Here is a 16,758-nt window from a genome sequence, read left to right on the forward strand (position 1 = left end):
AATTCGCAATATGAATTTATATTCACGGGGTTTAATTTTACGGGCTAACTATTTAAAAAATAAAAGAGAGCCCAAATTCTGGTTTTTCTTCTTTTAATACCCCCAAATAGGGATGAGAATTTGGCCCGGAAACCCGAACCAAACTGAATTAGACCCGAATAAGTAATTCGATTCAGGTTTCAGGTATTTATATTATGCTTATTCGGTTTGGGTTACCCAAATAAGAGCTTATTTGGTTCTAAATACCCGACCCGAATAAACATTCCTCCTCCCCTTTCTCTGATCGACAGAAATCAAAATCACGATTCACATTTCTATCATCATCGTTCATAACAAAAAAAATCCCTATGTCCGTTTTCGTCGTTTCAACGTCGACCAATCTTCTCATTTATTTCCAAACTCGAAATCACTTCTGTCGATCCTTCTTATTGTTTTAAACTTTTAGAAATCAACCCTTCCTATTGTCTCTAAGGATTCACAAATTCATACTTTGTCTAGTCATGAAAAATTAGGCTCCAACTCAAGAAACTCAAGTAAAATTAATTTTCATTATGTAAATCTACTATGTAAATGTTATTCTTTCAATGTGTTATGTTAGTCTTTGAATGTTTTATGTTGATGTATAAAAGTACATTGTTATTCTATTATTCGGGTTATAGAATCCTAATACGATTTTTTTTTTGTTATATTAGGTCCGTGATCATCTCGTACATGTTATTCGGGTTATTCACCTAACCGATTAATACCTGAACCGAACCCAACCCGTATTTGTTATTCGGTTTGATTTTCAGTTCAGACAATTGCCCTTATTCAGTTTTCGAATTATTCGGGTTCGAATTCGGGTCGAATCGGTCCCATTTACCTGCATAACATCCATACCCCCCAAACGCCTACCCCTCGTTTAAAATCAGCCTCCACGCTTTTCTCAACTCCACAATTTCTCTCCTACCTTCACAACCGACCCTTCTCCAATCTCCGGCGCCACCAGCTACAGTCTCACCTTCTCCGATCTCCTCGTAAGTCACTTTCTTTTTTTCTGGTTAGGTACAAATGTATGCTTGTCTAATTCGATGGAGCAGCTGCAATTAGTTGTTCGATTAGTGTCTAATTAGTGTTTGAATCACATCAATTAATCTGAATCCTGACTGAATTCCTGTTCTGGTATCTAATTCCTTTCTAGATTTGGTTTGACATCTGTTTCTTGTCTGAAATTCTTTCAAGATCGCTGTAGGGCCATGCTTGTTGTTGTCCATGTGTTTTATGTTCATTTTGGTAATATTTGGTAATATTTCCAATTGTTTGATTGTGCACATCAGGATCCACCATTGTTAAACAAAACAATAGAGACATGGGCAAGAAAGGATCCCCTGCAATTTCTGGACCTCAAATGTCAGTCACAATTAGAGAAGCTTCAACAGGGAAGAAACACACAAATGCCAAATCTTCATTAAAATTACAACATATAAAGAATCTCGCAATGTGGGCCACTCACGATGCATCCATACCCTCATTGGGTGCCTTTTTTAGTCACCATTTTGCAGCTTCTTCAGAGGCTTTGGCAACACCAGTTGATCCATCCTTGTTTACTTGTCAAAGGTACTCTCTTTTTCTCTCTACACACACAATACTATTAAGGGCAATTTGGTCATATCTTGTGTTCTTGTGTTGTAGATGTGAATCTATACTTCATCCTGGCTACAATTGTACAATTCGAATTGAAAAAAACAAGAAAAAAGCTCGACAAAAAGGCAAGAAATCTTGTCATTATCCTCAAAACAACATTGTCTACACTTGTCATTTTTGTATGCACAAAAATATGAAAAGAGGCACTCCAAGAAACACAAATCCACCAAAGGCCAAACCAAACACTATACTAGCTCCACCATTAAACGACTCTGACAAGGGTAAAATGGGTATTTTAGTAAAAAACGACTCTGATCCAGCAATTCCGACATTGACATTGTTGGAGTCCAAGAAGAAGAGGAATAGGTCAGGGGCTAAGAAGAAAGTGGCATATGATCCAAATGCAGAAAAATCAGAGAATGCATCTACTAATAGAAAAAGAAGAAAATCTTGGACTAGTTTGAAGGAGATTGCTGAAAGTAATGACAATGATAATCGCCACAAGTTGATGAACATAACAATCCCATTTTCAATGGAGTAAATAGTTATTTATTTATGTTTAGTTGATAATGATGTAGACATGTTGGTTAAAATTATAGAGTTTTTTTTGTTATAAACATTTGTTTCGAATTACTATTTGGTCCATGAGTTTGAATACAACTAAATATAAGTGACTAAGAGCAAATTATGTTTTATGACACTAACCTTTTATTATAACCTGGTGTAAGATCCATGTATTACATGGGTTCATTTTAAAGAAAAATATATAAAATTCTAAGCATTTGAAAAGTTTGAATTTATAAGAAAAAAAATAGAAAAATATTGAATTATTAAAATTAAATTGTTTGTTTTTCTTTTAAATTAAACAAATAATTTAGATAAATAAACAAATGAATCTAATGAAACTTTAATTTAGAAAATTTGAAATTAGAATGAAATCAATTAATGAAATTGATATACATTTATTATTATTATATTTATTGCAATTATTACATTTAAATATTTTGTGGAAATTAATAAAATGAAAAAAAACCACAAAATGTCATTTGGAAAAAAATTCATTGAAAATAACCATAAAATGACATGTAGCCAAATCAATAAGAGTGTGACATGTGACAAAAAGTTCTTTATTTATTAGGGAGGATTGAATAACATATTGTCACAATACACCAAGTTCAAGGTGTCATGAAAGATTAACACCAAAAAATACGTATAATTTTATTGAGCAAAGAAAATGCTATTTAAAATGAAAGGAAAAGGAAACTTATAAATATGAAATAATAGGGTATAGATATATAAGGAAGAAGTTAAAAATATAAAATAATTAGGATATAGATACATAGATAAAAGTTCAACATAGAACCATTTTAAATCATAGAACTAAGTAACAATTTTTTTTCAACTTTTAGAGTTTATATTTTATCAAAAAAAATAAAAATATAGAAATTCACGACTTTTTATCCTTTTTCTATTAATATCAAATTTGATATAATTTTTTATTTTTTGTTTATTTTTTTGATTTGTTCAAATTCACATGCAGATTCACACCATGAATCTGAATTCACCCTGTGAATCCAAATAATATAGAGTTTATTTTTTTTTTGTATTCACAATGTGAAGTTATGCATTTAAATATTTTTTATTTTAACATTAATATTCAAAATTCATAGTTTAACTCTCTCTCTCTCTCTCTCTCTCTCTCTCTCTCTCTCTCTCTCTCTCTATATATATATATATATATATATATATATATATATATATATATATATATATATATATTCACACTTTAATAAAGTATATATACACAAGTTTTATAAGTACTTTAACCTTCTCATTTAAATAAACTGAAAGCTAGATTCAAAATGTCAGATTCACAGTTTATACTATATTTTGTCAAACACTTCCAAAAATCTCTCCATTTTTTCATAACATGCCTAAAGTTATTACTGATAAGTGATAACATAACTTGACATAATATACTTTTTGTTATCATGTTGGTTTTGATGTTCAACATCATTATAGGGTTTGTTTTTGAAGTACTCTTCTCTGACATATTCTTCTGTTGTAGCCTTGAACTCTTTCTAGCCTCTAACGGTGTTTTAACAACTTTTTTCATCATTTTAAGTTATGCAGAAAGCATTAATTTTCTCTTACGAACCTTCATCAGATGTGGTTGTATTAGGTGTTGTTGACATATTCTGCTTGACTTTTGAGCAATCCATGATGATTTATGTGTTTGATCGAGTATCTGTAATGAAGTAATGGAGGTTTTCGTTGTTGTAATGTAGAGTAATGGTAGCAAATACGAAATAAAAATGATAAAAATAAAGACAGACTGGTCTCATGGTTTACAAAATGTTGCATGGTTAGTCCCTAAGGTTTTATTCTACGTGGATGGTCCATATGGTTTAAAATTATTATGTGGTTGGTCCATGCAGTTTCTTTTTTGTTTCCTGTTTGACCTAAGATTTCTATTTTAACCATGTTTGATTTTTATCTCCTTTCTTAATTTAAATTAATAGTTGAAAATTTTATAAACACGTTGGTCCCACCACCCTTCCTTTTCTCGTCCTTCCACCAACCTGCATATTCTGGCACCACCACAACCCATCATTCCTCCTCCTCCTTTCTTCACCCCCATACATGGATCTCACCCTTGAGTGATTAAACCATAGAAAATGAAAACTTTCTTTGCTGAAAAACCCACAAAAAAACCATCGGCCATTTGTCGCTCTCCACTTGTTTTCTTGCAGGGCAATTACCAAATGTACATTTAATTGGAATAGCTTCAAACAAATGTGTTCCCTTTCACGAGTTTTTGACCATATATATTTTCACCAATTATACCTATCCCCTATAGGCTTTGTAGGTTTTTTCAGGTAGTTTAGAGAAGATGATACATTGATCTGACTGTGGTGTAGGGGTAAGATTTGTATGTGTTGTGTCTCAATGGTAATTTATCCACCCTTTTTTCCGAACTTAATGCCATGATAAAACTTTCTTGACCAACTTCGGATGTAGAGCCAACAGGTTTTGGAGTTTGTTGTGACCTTTTTGGGTGTTACGGGTTGTTCTTGTTTGGAATTTGTATCATAACTTGGGCTCTGGTGCATACCATTACCATGTGTATTCCTATTTTGATTGGGGACTGATAGTTTTTATATATCCATTGATTTTAGAGGAATTTGACAATTATGCCCCTAATAGTATTTTTCAAATGCAGAATTGTAGTAAACCATTATACCAAACCAAGAACCACTATTTTCACCATAATATGCTATGTTCGTGATGTTCTCTTCGAGTAATACGCTCCACTTCTAAAACACTGTTTCAGATTGTGTATACACAAAACAACCGACCTATAATTCACCTCTTTCCCTCACAGGGTCTTACTCGAGCGATGCTGAAAATCCTAACCAATTTCATTAGATTATTCTAAGACGATTGATAAATTTATTATGGTTTCCTCTTTTATATAAACTCACACCACTCCCCAACCCAAACCATTGCCTGAATCAGAACTTTTGTTCCTCTCCTTTCACCGGAAGCATCTCTTACAGGCACCAGGAAGCCCAACTACCCAAGGATGAGCTTGCGAGTGGTGATGGATGATAAGCAAGAGGCCAAGAGCCAGCTTGAGGAATTAGAAGTCATCGACAGAGTAATTTTAGGATTAGGATTAGCAAATCAGGCTAAACGAGAGGAAACCAATACTTTAGAACATCCACAATGGTGAGTTCAATAGGAGAATTGAATGAGGTGGCAAGTCCATGTGACATTCAATGGATGAAACTCTACCATTGTGAGATGCCACCTTGGTATTCAATGGATTTGGAGTTCAATGGCCATTGAACTCTTCAATGGGAAAAATGAAAGTTTTAATATTTCTTAAATATTTACTATAAATTATATTTTATAACATTCTATTAAACTTTATAGAGTTTAATGCATTGTAGAGAAAAATATAATAGAGTTGTATGGATTGTAGATTGATGATGTGACAATCCATTGAACTCTATGCAGTTCAATGCATTGTGGATGCCCTTATGTCAGTGTCCTTAGCCCTTGTTCATACAATTTCTCCACCACATTGATATGTTCCTTTGTGGATTACGTTACGGGATGTGAAGAAGTGGCAGATAGCAGGTGGTGGTCGAAAGAAGTTGGATATGGGGTTAATTTGGATGGGAGATTGAGAGCGAAAGAACTAAAGATTAAAGAAGGAGTTTGCATTTAATTAACAATTACAGTTTAAATATAAATAAGGGGTATAGTTATCAATTTCATTAAAAAATCAAATATCAGTTCCCATTTTGATTAGAGAGTGATGGCTGATGTTTAGATTCGCGGACAATTGTCAATTATAAATTGTTGGACGAGTTGTCCATTATGGAAATTTCACGTCTATCTTTGTTACATTGTTATTCAATTTGTTGGTAGGTGGAAAAAATTGGTTACAAATATAAATATCATTTTAAAAACACAAAAGGACTACCATAATCAACTAAAAAGAAGTTTTTAGTGTTTACCAATCTATGAATCATATTTCTTCTAAAAAGTACTTTGAGCGTATGATTACAAGAATGTTTAAAACAATTAGAGTGTCAAACAAAAATCTTGCTTTCTAATCTTTTTAAGTATTAGAATATATTATATTAATATTAGAAGCTAAAAAAATAAGAAGCTCATTGCCCCCCTCCCTCACACCACCCTAAAAGGGTTTACTCGAGCCCTCTATACGAAACATTGAAAAACTAAATTAATAAAGAATAGTGATAAACACAATTCACAAGACACTATACAAAAGGGCAAACAAAGAACAATGTTTTTTTTTACTTTCTCTGCTTCATTACTCATTAAGGTCATTATGAATTCATAAATAAATCGTTCAAATGAAAATGAGCATTTAGCCTAGGAGAAAAAACAATCAAACATGGTTGGGAATTGAAAATTTTAAAGATATAAGAGATACTAACATGTAGTTAGGGAGTTAGATGACTTAGAGGAGGGCAAAACGACAACCAATGACAATAATATATCAAAATTCAAGACAACAAAATGACAGTTTCCGACGAGAGAGACGAGCAACACCGACGATTTACTCACATTGTTATTATGTTTGTTAGGGTTTGATCTTTTTGGTGAGTTTTATAAAAATCTATAATGTTTGCTTGAACTTATATTAAAAAAAAAATATGTATTTTTCTAATATAGATACTTTACTTAAACTGTTGATAAATCATAGAATTTATAATAAGATTTTTATTTTTTGAATTTTTTATTTTTGTTGATATTTTTCACAATTAAAATTACTTTAAGATTACAACAAAATGTTACATCGTGTATATAGCTATCTGCTAATTTTCTTTAATAATAACAAATAAAAATATATTTTATCAAAATACTAACACCATTACTATATATTTTATGAAAATACTAACACCGTTACTATATATTTGTCTTCAAATTCGAAAACCCCTTAAAATGGGAGGCACTATACGACCGCACCACTTGCCACCCCAAGGCCGCCATTGCTTCTAACCATATCCATTCATAGCCATCAAAAGATAACAACATACATCCTTAGCTTAACATAAAATATAATATTTGTTTTATCAATTCATCAATAGTTCCCTTTTCAACTACTTTGAACTCAACTAAAAAGTTAAAACTTGATTCCTAGCATTTTCTTATATTTACATTGGAAGTTTGGAACACCCACACTTGGGGTCAGAAAGTTTAATATTCTAATGAAAGACTTTATAAATAACTTTGATTTAAAATAAATAATGGAATTAAAGTTTTTAGTCAAATAAAATAATAGATTTCAAAATTAATTTGGAGTAAATGGAAATCTGGAAGATTGAGGTACCAAACTTGTCAAATCTAGAAACTTAAGTTTGAACTTAACTAGGTTTAAGTCTTAAATGTTAAAAAAAATAAAAATAAAAATAAACTTTTAGGTTTTTTATAGAAAAGTTAGGACTTTTGGTCTATTGGGAATTAGTTGGGGAAACAAGTTGGAAACATAAAAGTTTAGGGACCTATTTTTTCCAAATGTCTAGAGTCACGAATTTAAGCCCTCGATCTTCCATATTATCTCTCGTAATGTTGGAGAGCAGTGGCGGACGCAGACTGTTTTAGTAGGGGTGTCCCTCGTACTTCAAGCCGGTGCACTTAATAGAAAAAAAAAATACACTATGTGCCGAAAGTTGAGCAGTGGCCCGGGACCCCCAATGCTCCACTAAGGTTTGCCACTGTTGGAGAGCCAGATGATGGAGAAAAGGCGAGTTTTGCAATTTTTGATGTATTTGGAGTATGATTTGAAGATGTAGTGGTGTTATTAAGCTTAAGCTCCAAGGAGAAGCTCTTAAGCTAGTTATTTCATCAAACTAGCTCCTAATCATTTAACTTCTAGTATTTGTATATTATTCCCATATCTAAATCTTATAAGCCAATCTATTGACTTATTTCAATCTAATTTGAGATTCTATGTTAGAGAATGCTAATCCATGATGCAATCTCATTCCAATGATGATTTTGATTTCATTATGCTTTAATGGAGGAATTGAAACTAACTTCATGAAACCATCACTAGATCTTGTACAATTTCGCCTTCAATAATTTATTAGGTTAATTATATGGCTTGTATGTAAATTATTCATCAAAGTCCAAATCATATCATAGAACCTTCAATTGTATAAATGGTGGAATTATGAGCTTTAATAAAAAAAATTTAGAGTTAATTCATAATTAGAAAAATATCTCACAAACTTCTTAAGTTATGATTGAATCATGTTTATAATATATAAATATATTTGGAGTTAGGTTTTTCTATCCTAATTGCAAATCATAAATGAAAATCAAGTATAGAAGTCATTAATGGTGTTTAAAATTATAAAAAAAATTATCAGGTTGTGAAGCTATAAATTATTTAATATTCATTTAGCAATTGAATCAATGGTTTATGATGATGATCAGGATGTTAATAGGGTTTAAAACATGTATTTTAATGTTAAATAACTATACTAGGTCATTAAGAGTGAAATGAAGGAAGTTAGTATCAGTTTGGGCATGGTTTAGAGGCTAAGAGGGTGTTTGGGATTCCTTTTTAATCATCTTTTTGACTTATAACTTTTTCAAAAAGTTAAAATTATTAAAAGTTGTTTGGTAAATTGAAAAGATCTTTTAAAATCAACTTTTAGTCAAGAAGGAAAAGTTGGCCGGAGAAAAGATAGAAATTCGTATCTTTTTGTGACTTTTAGCTTTTATCACTTAAAAGTTATAAAAGGCAAACCAAACACATTTTAAACACCATCTTTTAGAAAAAAAAATCTTTTACAAAAAGCTCTTTTATAAAAAGGACTTTTACGTTTAAAAAGCAATCCCAAACACACGCTAAAAAGTGAAAAATCTAAAAATGGAGTGGCATGTACATTCACTCGATGGACTGAGTGGATTTGTGAGTTTCTTCTAATGCTTTCTTATAATCCTAAGGATGATACATAATGATTAAAATGAGATGTTAAAGATTTATAATTCCATTTAAAATGATTATAGTGTAATTAGTTTCTAAGTAATCAATGCATACATATTCTTAATGTGAGAATTTGGCATCCAAACAACATGGGAATGGAAATAGAAATGTTGTAACTAGTTGGCGTGAGTTACTACCAAAAATACATCTCTCTACCTTACTTTGATGCTTTAACAATATATATATATCTTAAATATTACTAAAAGAGAAACCTTATGACATCATCTTAAATAATCTGGACCATTGATTGTATTTCAATCTTATTTTTTCCACCTTTAGATCAAATTGTTGACATCATCTTCTCCATATGAAATGTATTTAATTCCAATAAATGTTTTCCAATCATCAATCAATAACTTACATTCGTTGAAATGGAATGTATTTAATTCCAATAAAAGTTTTCCATATTTTACATCTTGAATTTTCAGTCATGAAGATTTTAATATGGTCAATTTTAAAAACATATTATTACTAACAAATAATTTCAATCAAGACCTTAATATCAACCATTAATATAAATCCGTTTATATTAGTAAACCATTAATATAAAATCTTTTTTTATTAGGAAATCATTAATACCGAAAAATCATATTCAAATTATCACATATATATACGATTCATCATTGAATCCGCAACTCACATTTATTTTCAATCGTTTCTTTTTTCTTCAAACCTTCTCCTACAACATCGTTAATATTGCTTATAACTTCCATCATCATTCTCTGCTATAAACATTCGCTCTTGTGCGTTAGAAGGTCAGTACCTTCTTTCGCTTTTTATATTTTTTTCGATTATTTTTGTTCCTATATCAAATGTATGTATTCATATATTTCGATTTTCTTTGTCACAAATTACATGAAATCAGTTAACTACTCTTCTGAAATTTTTTAAATAAACATGAAAAGATATTAGGTACCTTTAACAAAACAAAAATTAACTATCTTGGGAACTGACATTAATTACAAAAATGTTACTTTTATATATTAGAGATGATTATGATTTTTTTTTAATTTTTATGTCATAAGAATCTGGTTAATTTTGGAATGATTTTAAAATATCATTGAAATTATTATGTTTTTGTATATCATATCAACCTACCTTTTTATCTTCGTATAGTAACAATAAAATTTATTAATTTACACAACAAATATAGATATTTCAAATTTTGTAATATTATTATACCTTACAAAATACAACTCCCTCCAAAATAAATTTTTGCCAGTAATTTCATCCATAATTTCAACAAATTTAAATTTGTATTTTCTTTATAGAATTTTTTTTTTAATGATCCTGATTTACTTTTCTCCAAAAGTATATCAAACATTTACGTCTTAGATAATGCTGCCCTATTATAATTATTATTTTCCAAAAGTATATCCGTTTAATGAGGAATTTGATATAATAAAGGAAGTGAATGTTAATTAAAATGAGATATATATTCCATAATTATTACATGAGTTTATTAAAAAAAAATAATATCAAGGTGTAAACATTAAGCATTTTTAAAGTGAAATTTCAGAATACATACAAACGATGATGTTGTACAATGAAATATAAAATTGAATAGACTGAAAAAAAAACACTATTAAAGCAGTCAATCTTGAAAATAACATAGTTTTGAAAAATTATAAAGATAAAAATTATAAGATATTAGGAGATTTGTAAAAAATACATTTAGTAAAAGCGTTACGGTTATTAGAAAAAATAAGACCGTTAAGATTAGTGAAAATACAATATATAAACTAAATTATCACAATAGTAATGAAATGTCATTATTTGATATTTTATATAATTGACAGATATATCAAATTACATTGATGATATACTAAAATTATTCAAAATTGCGCCAAAATTAATGCAAAGTTCTTGCGAACACTAAATAAATAAGAACAAACATAAAAGCTAACATTTATATTTATAATCAATTTAAAATAAACCAATCATGATTTAGAAAAGAATCTCCATTGATGATATACTAAAATTAAATCTATATAACATTTAACATTTTATAAATTATATTACATAACTTTATTTGAATAAATGAAATAGTTGTTAATATTTAATGCAATAGAAAAAACGGTATATTGGTTGTCAATATATGTTTAAATTATGTAATATTATTATGCAAGGAACGTTTAATTAAAATGTTTATAAATATATAAATATAATAACTATATGAGACGAGGAAAGTCGTTCAACTAATAAAACAAAAAATGATATCTACAAAGAGAACTTTCAATGATTATATATATTTATCGTTTTCAATGTATTTTCTACACATTTCAATAATACCAATAACCATATATTTTTTTATAATCATTATACAATATCTATAAACGATTATATGTTTTTTTATGCGTTTCTCGCGTTTAACGCGGGCTATAATCTAGTATATATATATATATATATATATATATATATATATATATATATATATATATATATATATATATATTCTTTTGATGATATATTTCTTATCTATCATACATAAATACTAAGTATGATTATATGTATTTACAAAATAGGTTTTGAATTGAGTTTTCTTATAAGGGACACCTTTGATGCAATGTTTTAAAAACTGGTTTGAACCAGCCGGTCGAACCGGGAACCCGGGGAGGGAGCGGTTCAACTATCACCGGTTTTACATTTGATTTCTAAATCAGATTGAACCGGCCGACTTTTAGAAAAATCTGGTTGAATCGGTCAAAATAAATCGGTTGAATCGGTTAAACTGAGTAAAAAACATGAAAATGAACCATTTACATAATAAACATTGGTGATTTTTTTCATATCTATTTAGTTTTCTTAAAATAAAAACATATGGTAAATGTTATAAAGTTTTTTGATGTGTTTTTATTCATCCAAAACCATATTCAATTTCAGTATTATACTTTATTATTTTTTTTTGACGTATATGGATTGATGTAAAACACTAAAACTTATGATTATGTATTATTTTAATGTATTTGGATTTATCTACAACTTATTTGTATATGTATTTTTAATGTTTGAATTTGTAAACATCAAATTTATGATTTCTATATATGTATGTATATGTAAAAAAAAATAGGAAAAAACATGAAAAATATAGAAACCGGTTCACTTGGTGGTCGAACCGGTTAAACCGAGAACCGATCACCATACCGGTTCAACTAAAAAACTAGTTTTTAAAATTTGATGTCGTATCTTAACCAATACAACACACCATTTGTCTCAACATGTATACATTGGCAACATCATGTGAGACTTAGTATCATATTCCAACAAGTTCACAAATATGTGGGTGTTATATAATATTTCTTAAGGATTTCCGTAGCTTTTTGTTTTATCATACTTATCTTCAACAAATTTAATTTTTAACACAAAGCCATTGGTAAGTTAGGTTTCTGCAAATAAAAAAGTATAAAACAAAAACATATTTCTCGCAACATTATCAAAAGTATATGATAAAAATAAAACATTTATATGAAAAGCGGATAACTGTTTGATTTGACGGATTTTAAATTATATTTTGAAATAAAATAATTATTTATAACTTCTTTCACATATACCTTTCATATTTTTTCAGTTTTTCATCATCTAACATTCGTAACCCATTATAGAGTTTGTCATAAGTTTTTAAACATAATATTTGTTGCTATATTCGTTAGTAAAAGATATAATTCTGCTATATTATTTGAAGTTGTAGAAGACGTGAGTAAACAACAAAGGCGCAACCAATATAGGGTAAAATGGGTCTTGGCCACCTATAAAAAATTAAGGTTATATATATATATATATATATATATATATATATATATATATATATATATATATATATATATATATATATATATATATATATATATATATATATATATATATCCTCTCTTTTAATAAAACAGTACCAAAATCGCCACGTGGCATTCTCTTAACGCCTCCCCCTTCATTTTTCCCGCTCAAAACTTGTAAGTGAAGTTCAATTCTGTATTCAATAACGTAATCCCTAATTTTTTGGGATTCATTCAGGAAATAATTCATTGTAGTCGATGTATTAGGCAAGAATTGAGCAAGTTAATATCTTCCGACTTCCATATTTTTCTCTCAAAAAATTTGGGGCAAACCTTTAAAATATCTTCAATGAAGATTGAGGAAGAATAATAGAGCGTAGGGCAAATGAATTCCTAATGATCCTTCTTTCTTATGGGAAGGGAAGGCGACGGAGAAGATAATTTTGGTTAACACATCTTGCCACTTCCCTCTTTCCACCTTTCGGCCTCCAACCCTGTTTCTCTTTGGATTTCATGATCGATGTATTTAAGGTACTGCAAATGCATCCACAATTATGAATCGTGGGTTTGTCAAGGAGCATGTTTATAAAGGTTTTAGACTTAACTTTATCAAAAAGTTGGAAACTTGATGTTTTAAAAAACCCTCTTTTTATCTAACCTAATTTCTTAATTCTTTTACTATTTTCAGTCACAGGAATATGGTTAATCAGTAGGTGAGGCCTTTTTTATATTCTTAAACCATCTTGATTGTAACATACACAGGCACAACTGCACAAGTTCTTATTATCCCTTGCTTGCATACAATCTATTGATTCATAAAGACATTAGATAAGAACAATCCAAACGTTTCCATACTATAAAATTGAACTCTCGATGTAAGTTACCCCTCTCCTCTTTCTATGTTTTCTACATTTTATCTATAAATTATTGGTCTCCACTTTTAAGATCATCGACAAAGCTATCTACACAATGTCTAAATCTAGATGATATGTTGGGTTGAGAAAATCATGTCTCTCTTTTATTCATAGTTGATGTCAATATACTTACATGAATGGCTTTTGATGATTTTTCAACATGTTTGATATCAAAATGCTACTTTCACCACACGATTATTGTAAATTTTGTTTTATGGATTTGTTGGTATACAACTCAATCCGTTGATTTTCTGATTTTAGGTATTTTGTAAGTCGATACATTAACGATATATAAATCTCAGGTTATATAGATACCAAATATTTCATTATTTCCCAGAGATGTTTCACCCACATAATTCTCATCTCCTTCTGGATTTTATTGTATTTAGTTTCTTAGGTATGTCCATTGATTTATAACCATTTTAATTATTTTATGGACTTGAGAAGCATTGGCTGTTTTCTTCCCAGGTTACATACAAAAAGACGATTTTCAAGTTTTATTTAGGATTATAGAAGAAGCACCCTAAGTGTTTGACGAAATGTCTCAAAGAAAGCTTGACCTAAGTTCACTACTATCACCTCTCATCTGGTATTAATTTCCCTTTCTCATGTTATCGATAATGATAAGCATGTATTTGACGTCTCTCTCTCTCTCTCTCTCTCTCTCTCTCTCTCTCTAAACCATATTTGTATATATGTGTATATCTGGTATGCCTACCAAATTTTTTATTAATATATCAGATGGATGAAGACAGTTTGCATGATAAAATGATTTTAATACTTAATCTCATTATGGTTCCATGTAATCTTGTATCGTTTCCAATTTCCCAACATGTTATCTTTGTCCAAATCGATGAACAGTAACTTGTAGTTATTTTGGTTGGACTTGAATTACATACTAAAAGGATTATCACATGCTAATATTGTGGTAATCATACATTTGATAAGATTTGTGCAATTTTAGTCAGATTACTAATACATATGGTCAATTTCGGATGAGATGGCAAGGGTTTGGACCAGGGATGTTGTGCAGCTCTTGAATTGCTACTCTATAACGTGTACTTTGTTCCAGCAACACTTCATCCATTGCTTGCTAGCTAGGGTGTAATGTAATTCAGCTCCTATTTCCTTTATTTTAACTATTTGGAATGAACCATTGTTTTCATTTTTCACTGAAAAAAATGGTATGAATCACCAATGGACTTGAAAGAAGTAGATTAAATAAATAAATAAATAGGTGTGGTTTAAGCTCTAATATTACAAATTTTGTTCATTCTGTCTATAAACCTCTAATTTTATGTTAATGAACTCTTCACATTGTCAACACAAAATCTATATGTGATTTGTATTATGCACAGTTAAATAGGAAAATGATGAGAATGTTTTTTTTAATGTGACCTTTTAAGTTGTATATTTATTGAACAAGAGGTTGGAAGTTCATAGGTTAGATCTTGATTATTTATATACTAAATTATTGTTTATTTATTTCATAGTTGCTTTTACATGATTGGCATGAACAGATAGGAAATAGACACTTTTTACAAATTTGCTTGATTCATTTATTCTAACCCTAATTTCATAGGTAAAGTCTCCCTCTTCCTCACTAAAAAAGAAATCAATACATAAGGAATTCATGATGATGGAGGCGAAGTGTTATGCATCCATTTCTGCCACATACTTTGTCTAGGGGTAATTTGGGAAACTTAGCAAAACAAGGGGGATTCTTTGGTAGTAGAAGCACAACATCGGTATTTTTGCTTTAATATTTTAATTTGAAAGTATGATACTATAATTTGGTATCCTTTTCATTTTTTATTCTTATTTTTTAAGTTTATTTTTTAATTTTAACATTACATGTAATTATTTAAGTTATAAAGAACATTTCTGTTATTTTGTGTATTACTAGAATATTAGTTTCCATGATGACATTTAATATTTTTAGCATTCCACTTTCAGTTTTCCTTATTTTAGCCATGTACTTTGAAAAATGATATCTTACCTGTTACATTTAAAAAGAATTAAAGAATACTATATTTCTTGCTATAACAGTGACCTTGTCTATTTGAGTGTGTATATGACTATGATTTACCAATAAACAAAAGTAGAATTGTATAACCGTGGTCACATTTAATACAGTTATAGCAATTTTTAAATAAAAAGACCATTTTACCCCTACTTATAGATACATATACATTTTATGTATCTGTATTTGTAACTTATTTCTTAGGGACCTCATATGTAAAACTTTAATTTATAAGGACCACTTATGTAATTACAAGTATTACTGATATATTAGTTTATGTGATGACATTTAAATTATTTTAGCATTCCACTTTTAGTTTTTCATAGTATAACACTATACTTTCAAAAAAAATTATCTTGTATGTAGCATTTTAAAAAAAAATCAACCGTGTAGCACACGGGTTATAACCTAGTATATATATATATATATATATATATATATATATATATATATATATATATATATATATATATATATATATATATATATATATATATATATATATATAGGTTCCGGTTCATTTGAGACCATTCTAATTTTGTGAGACCGTGAGACCAAATCTAAAAATAATTTTAAAATGCAAAATAAATGGAAAAATCCAAAAATTCTTTTTTTAAATATTATTTTCGAAACTTGAATTAACTAAAAAAAATAAAAAATAAAATCCCGTTTTTTTTTGAAAAATATGTGAAATATTCTAATAGAATATTACACTGTACATATTTTAAAAAATAATTTTAAAATAAAAAATAAATGGAAAAATCTAAAAATTCTTTTTTTAAATATTATTTTCGGAACTTGAATTAACTAAAAAAATAAAAAAAATCCCGTTTTTTTTTTGAAAAATACGTGAAATATTCCAATAGAATATCACACTATACATATTCTAAA

The 16,758-nt window shown here is 28.9% G+C and overlaps 1 protein-coding gene and 1 long non-coding RNA gene across 2 annotated transcripts; both read left to right on the forward strand.

The window, feature by feature from the left end:
• Positions 1 to 902: 902 nt before the first annotated feature.
• LOC145053634 (uncharacterized) lies at positions 903 to 2,256 on the forward strand. Its single transcript, XM_079001706.1, has 3 exons — positions 903 to 1,016; positions 1,317 to 1,596; positions 1,672 to 2,256. The coding sequence occupies exons 2-3, from the start codon at positions 1,349 to 1,351 to the stop codon at positions 2,162 to 2,164; spliced, it is 741 nt and encodes a 246-aa protein (XP_078857832.1). The 5' UTR covers positions 903 to 1,016; positions 1,317 to 1,348; the 3' UTR covers positions 2,165 to 2,256.
• A 10,952-nt stretch (positions 2,257 to 13,208) lies between these two features.
• LOC145051463 (uncharacterized) lies at positions 13,209 to 15,694 on the forward strand. The gene is made up of 3 exons (XR_013683635.1): positions 13,209 to 13,461; positions 14,313 to 14,433; positions 15,427 to 15,694. It is a non-coding gene; the product is annotated as an uncharacterized LOC145051463 (long non-coding RNA).
• The last annotated feature ends 1,064 nt before the right edge of the window (positions 15,695 to 16,758 follow it).

This window comes from Lactuca serriola, chromosome 5 (assembly GCF_051521515.1).
Source record: "Lactuca serriola cultivar US96UC23 chromosome 5, Lser_US96UC23_V15, whole genome shotgun sequence".
Lineage (NCBI taxonomy): Eukaryota > Viridiplantae > Streptophyta > Magnoliopsida > Asterales > Asteraceae > Lactuca > Lactuca serriola.

Bases quoted from the DNA above. Each gene is read 5' to 3' on its own strand.
- LOC145053634 (XM_079001706.1), top strand. From the start codon at position 1,349: ATGGGCAAGAAAGGATCCCCTGCAATTTCTGGACCTCAAATGTCAGTC. The intron at 1,597-1,671 runs GTACTCTCTTTT...CTTGTGTTGTAG, and splicing joins TCCTTGTTTACTTGTCAAAG to ATGTGAATCTATACTTCATC.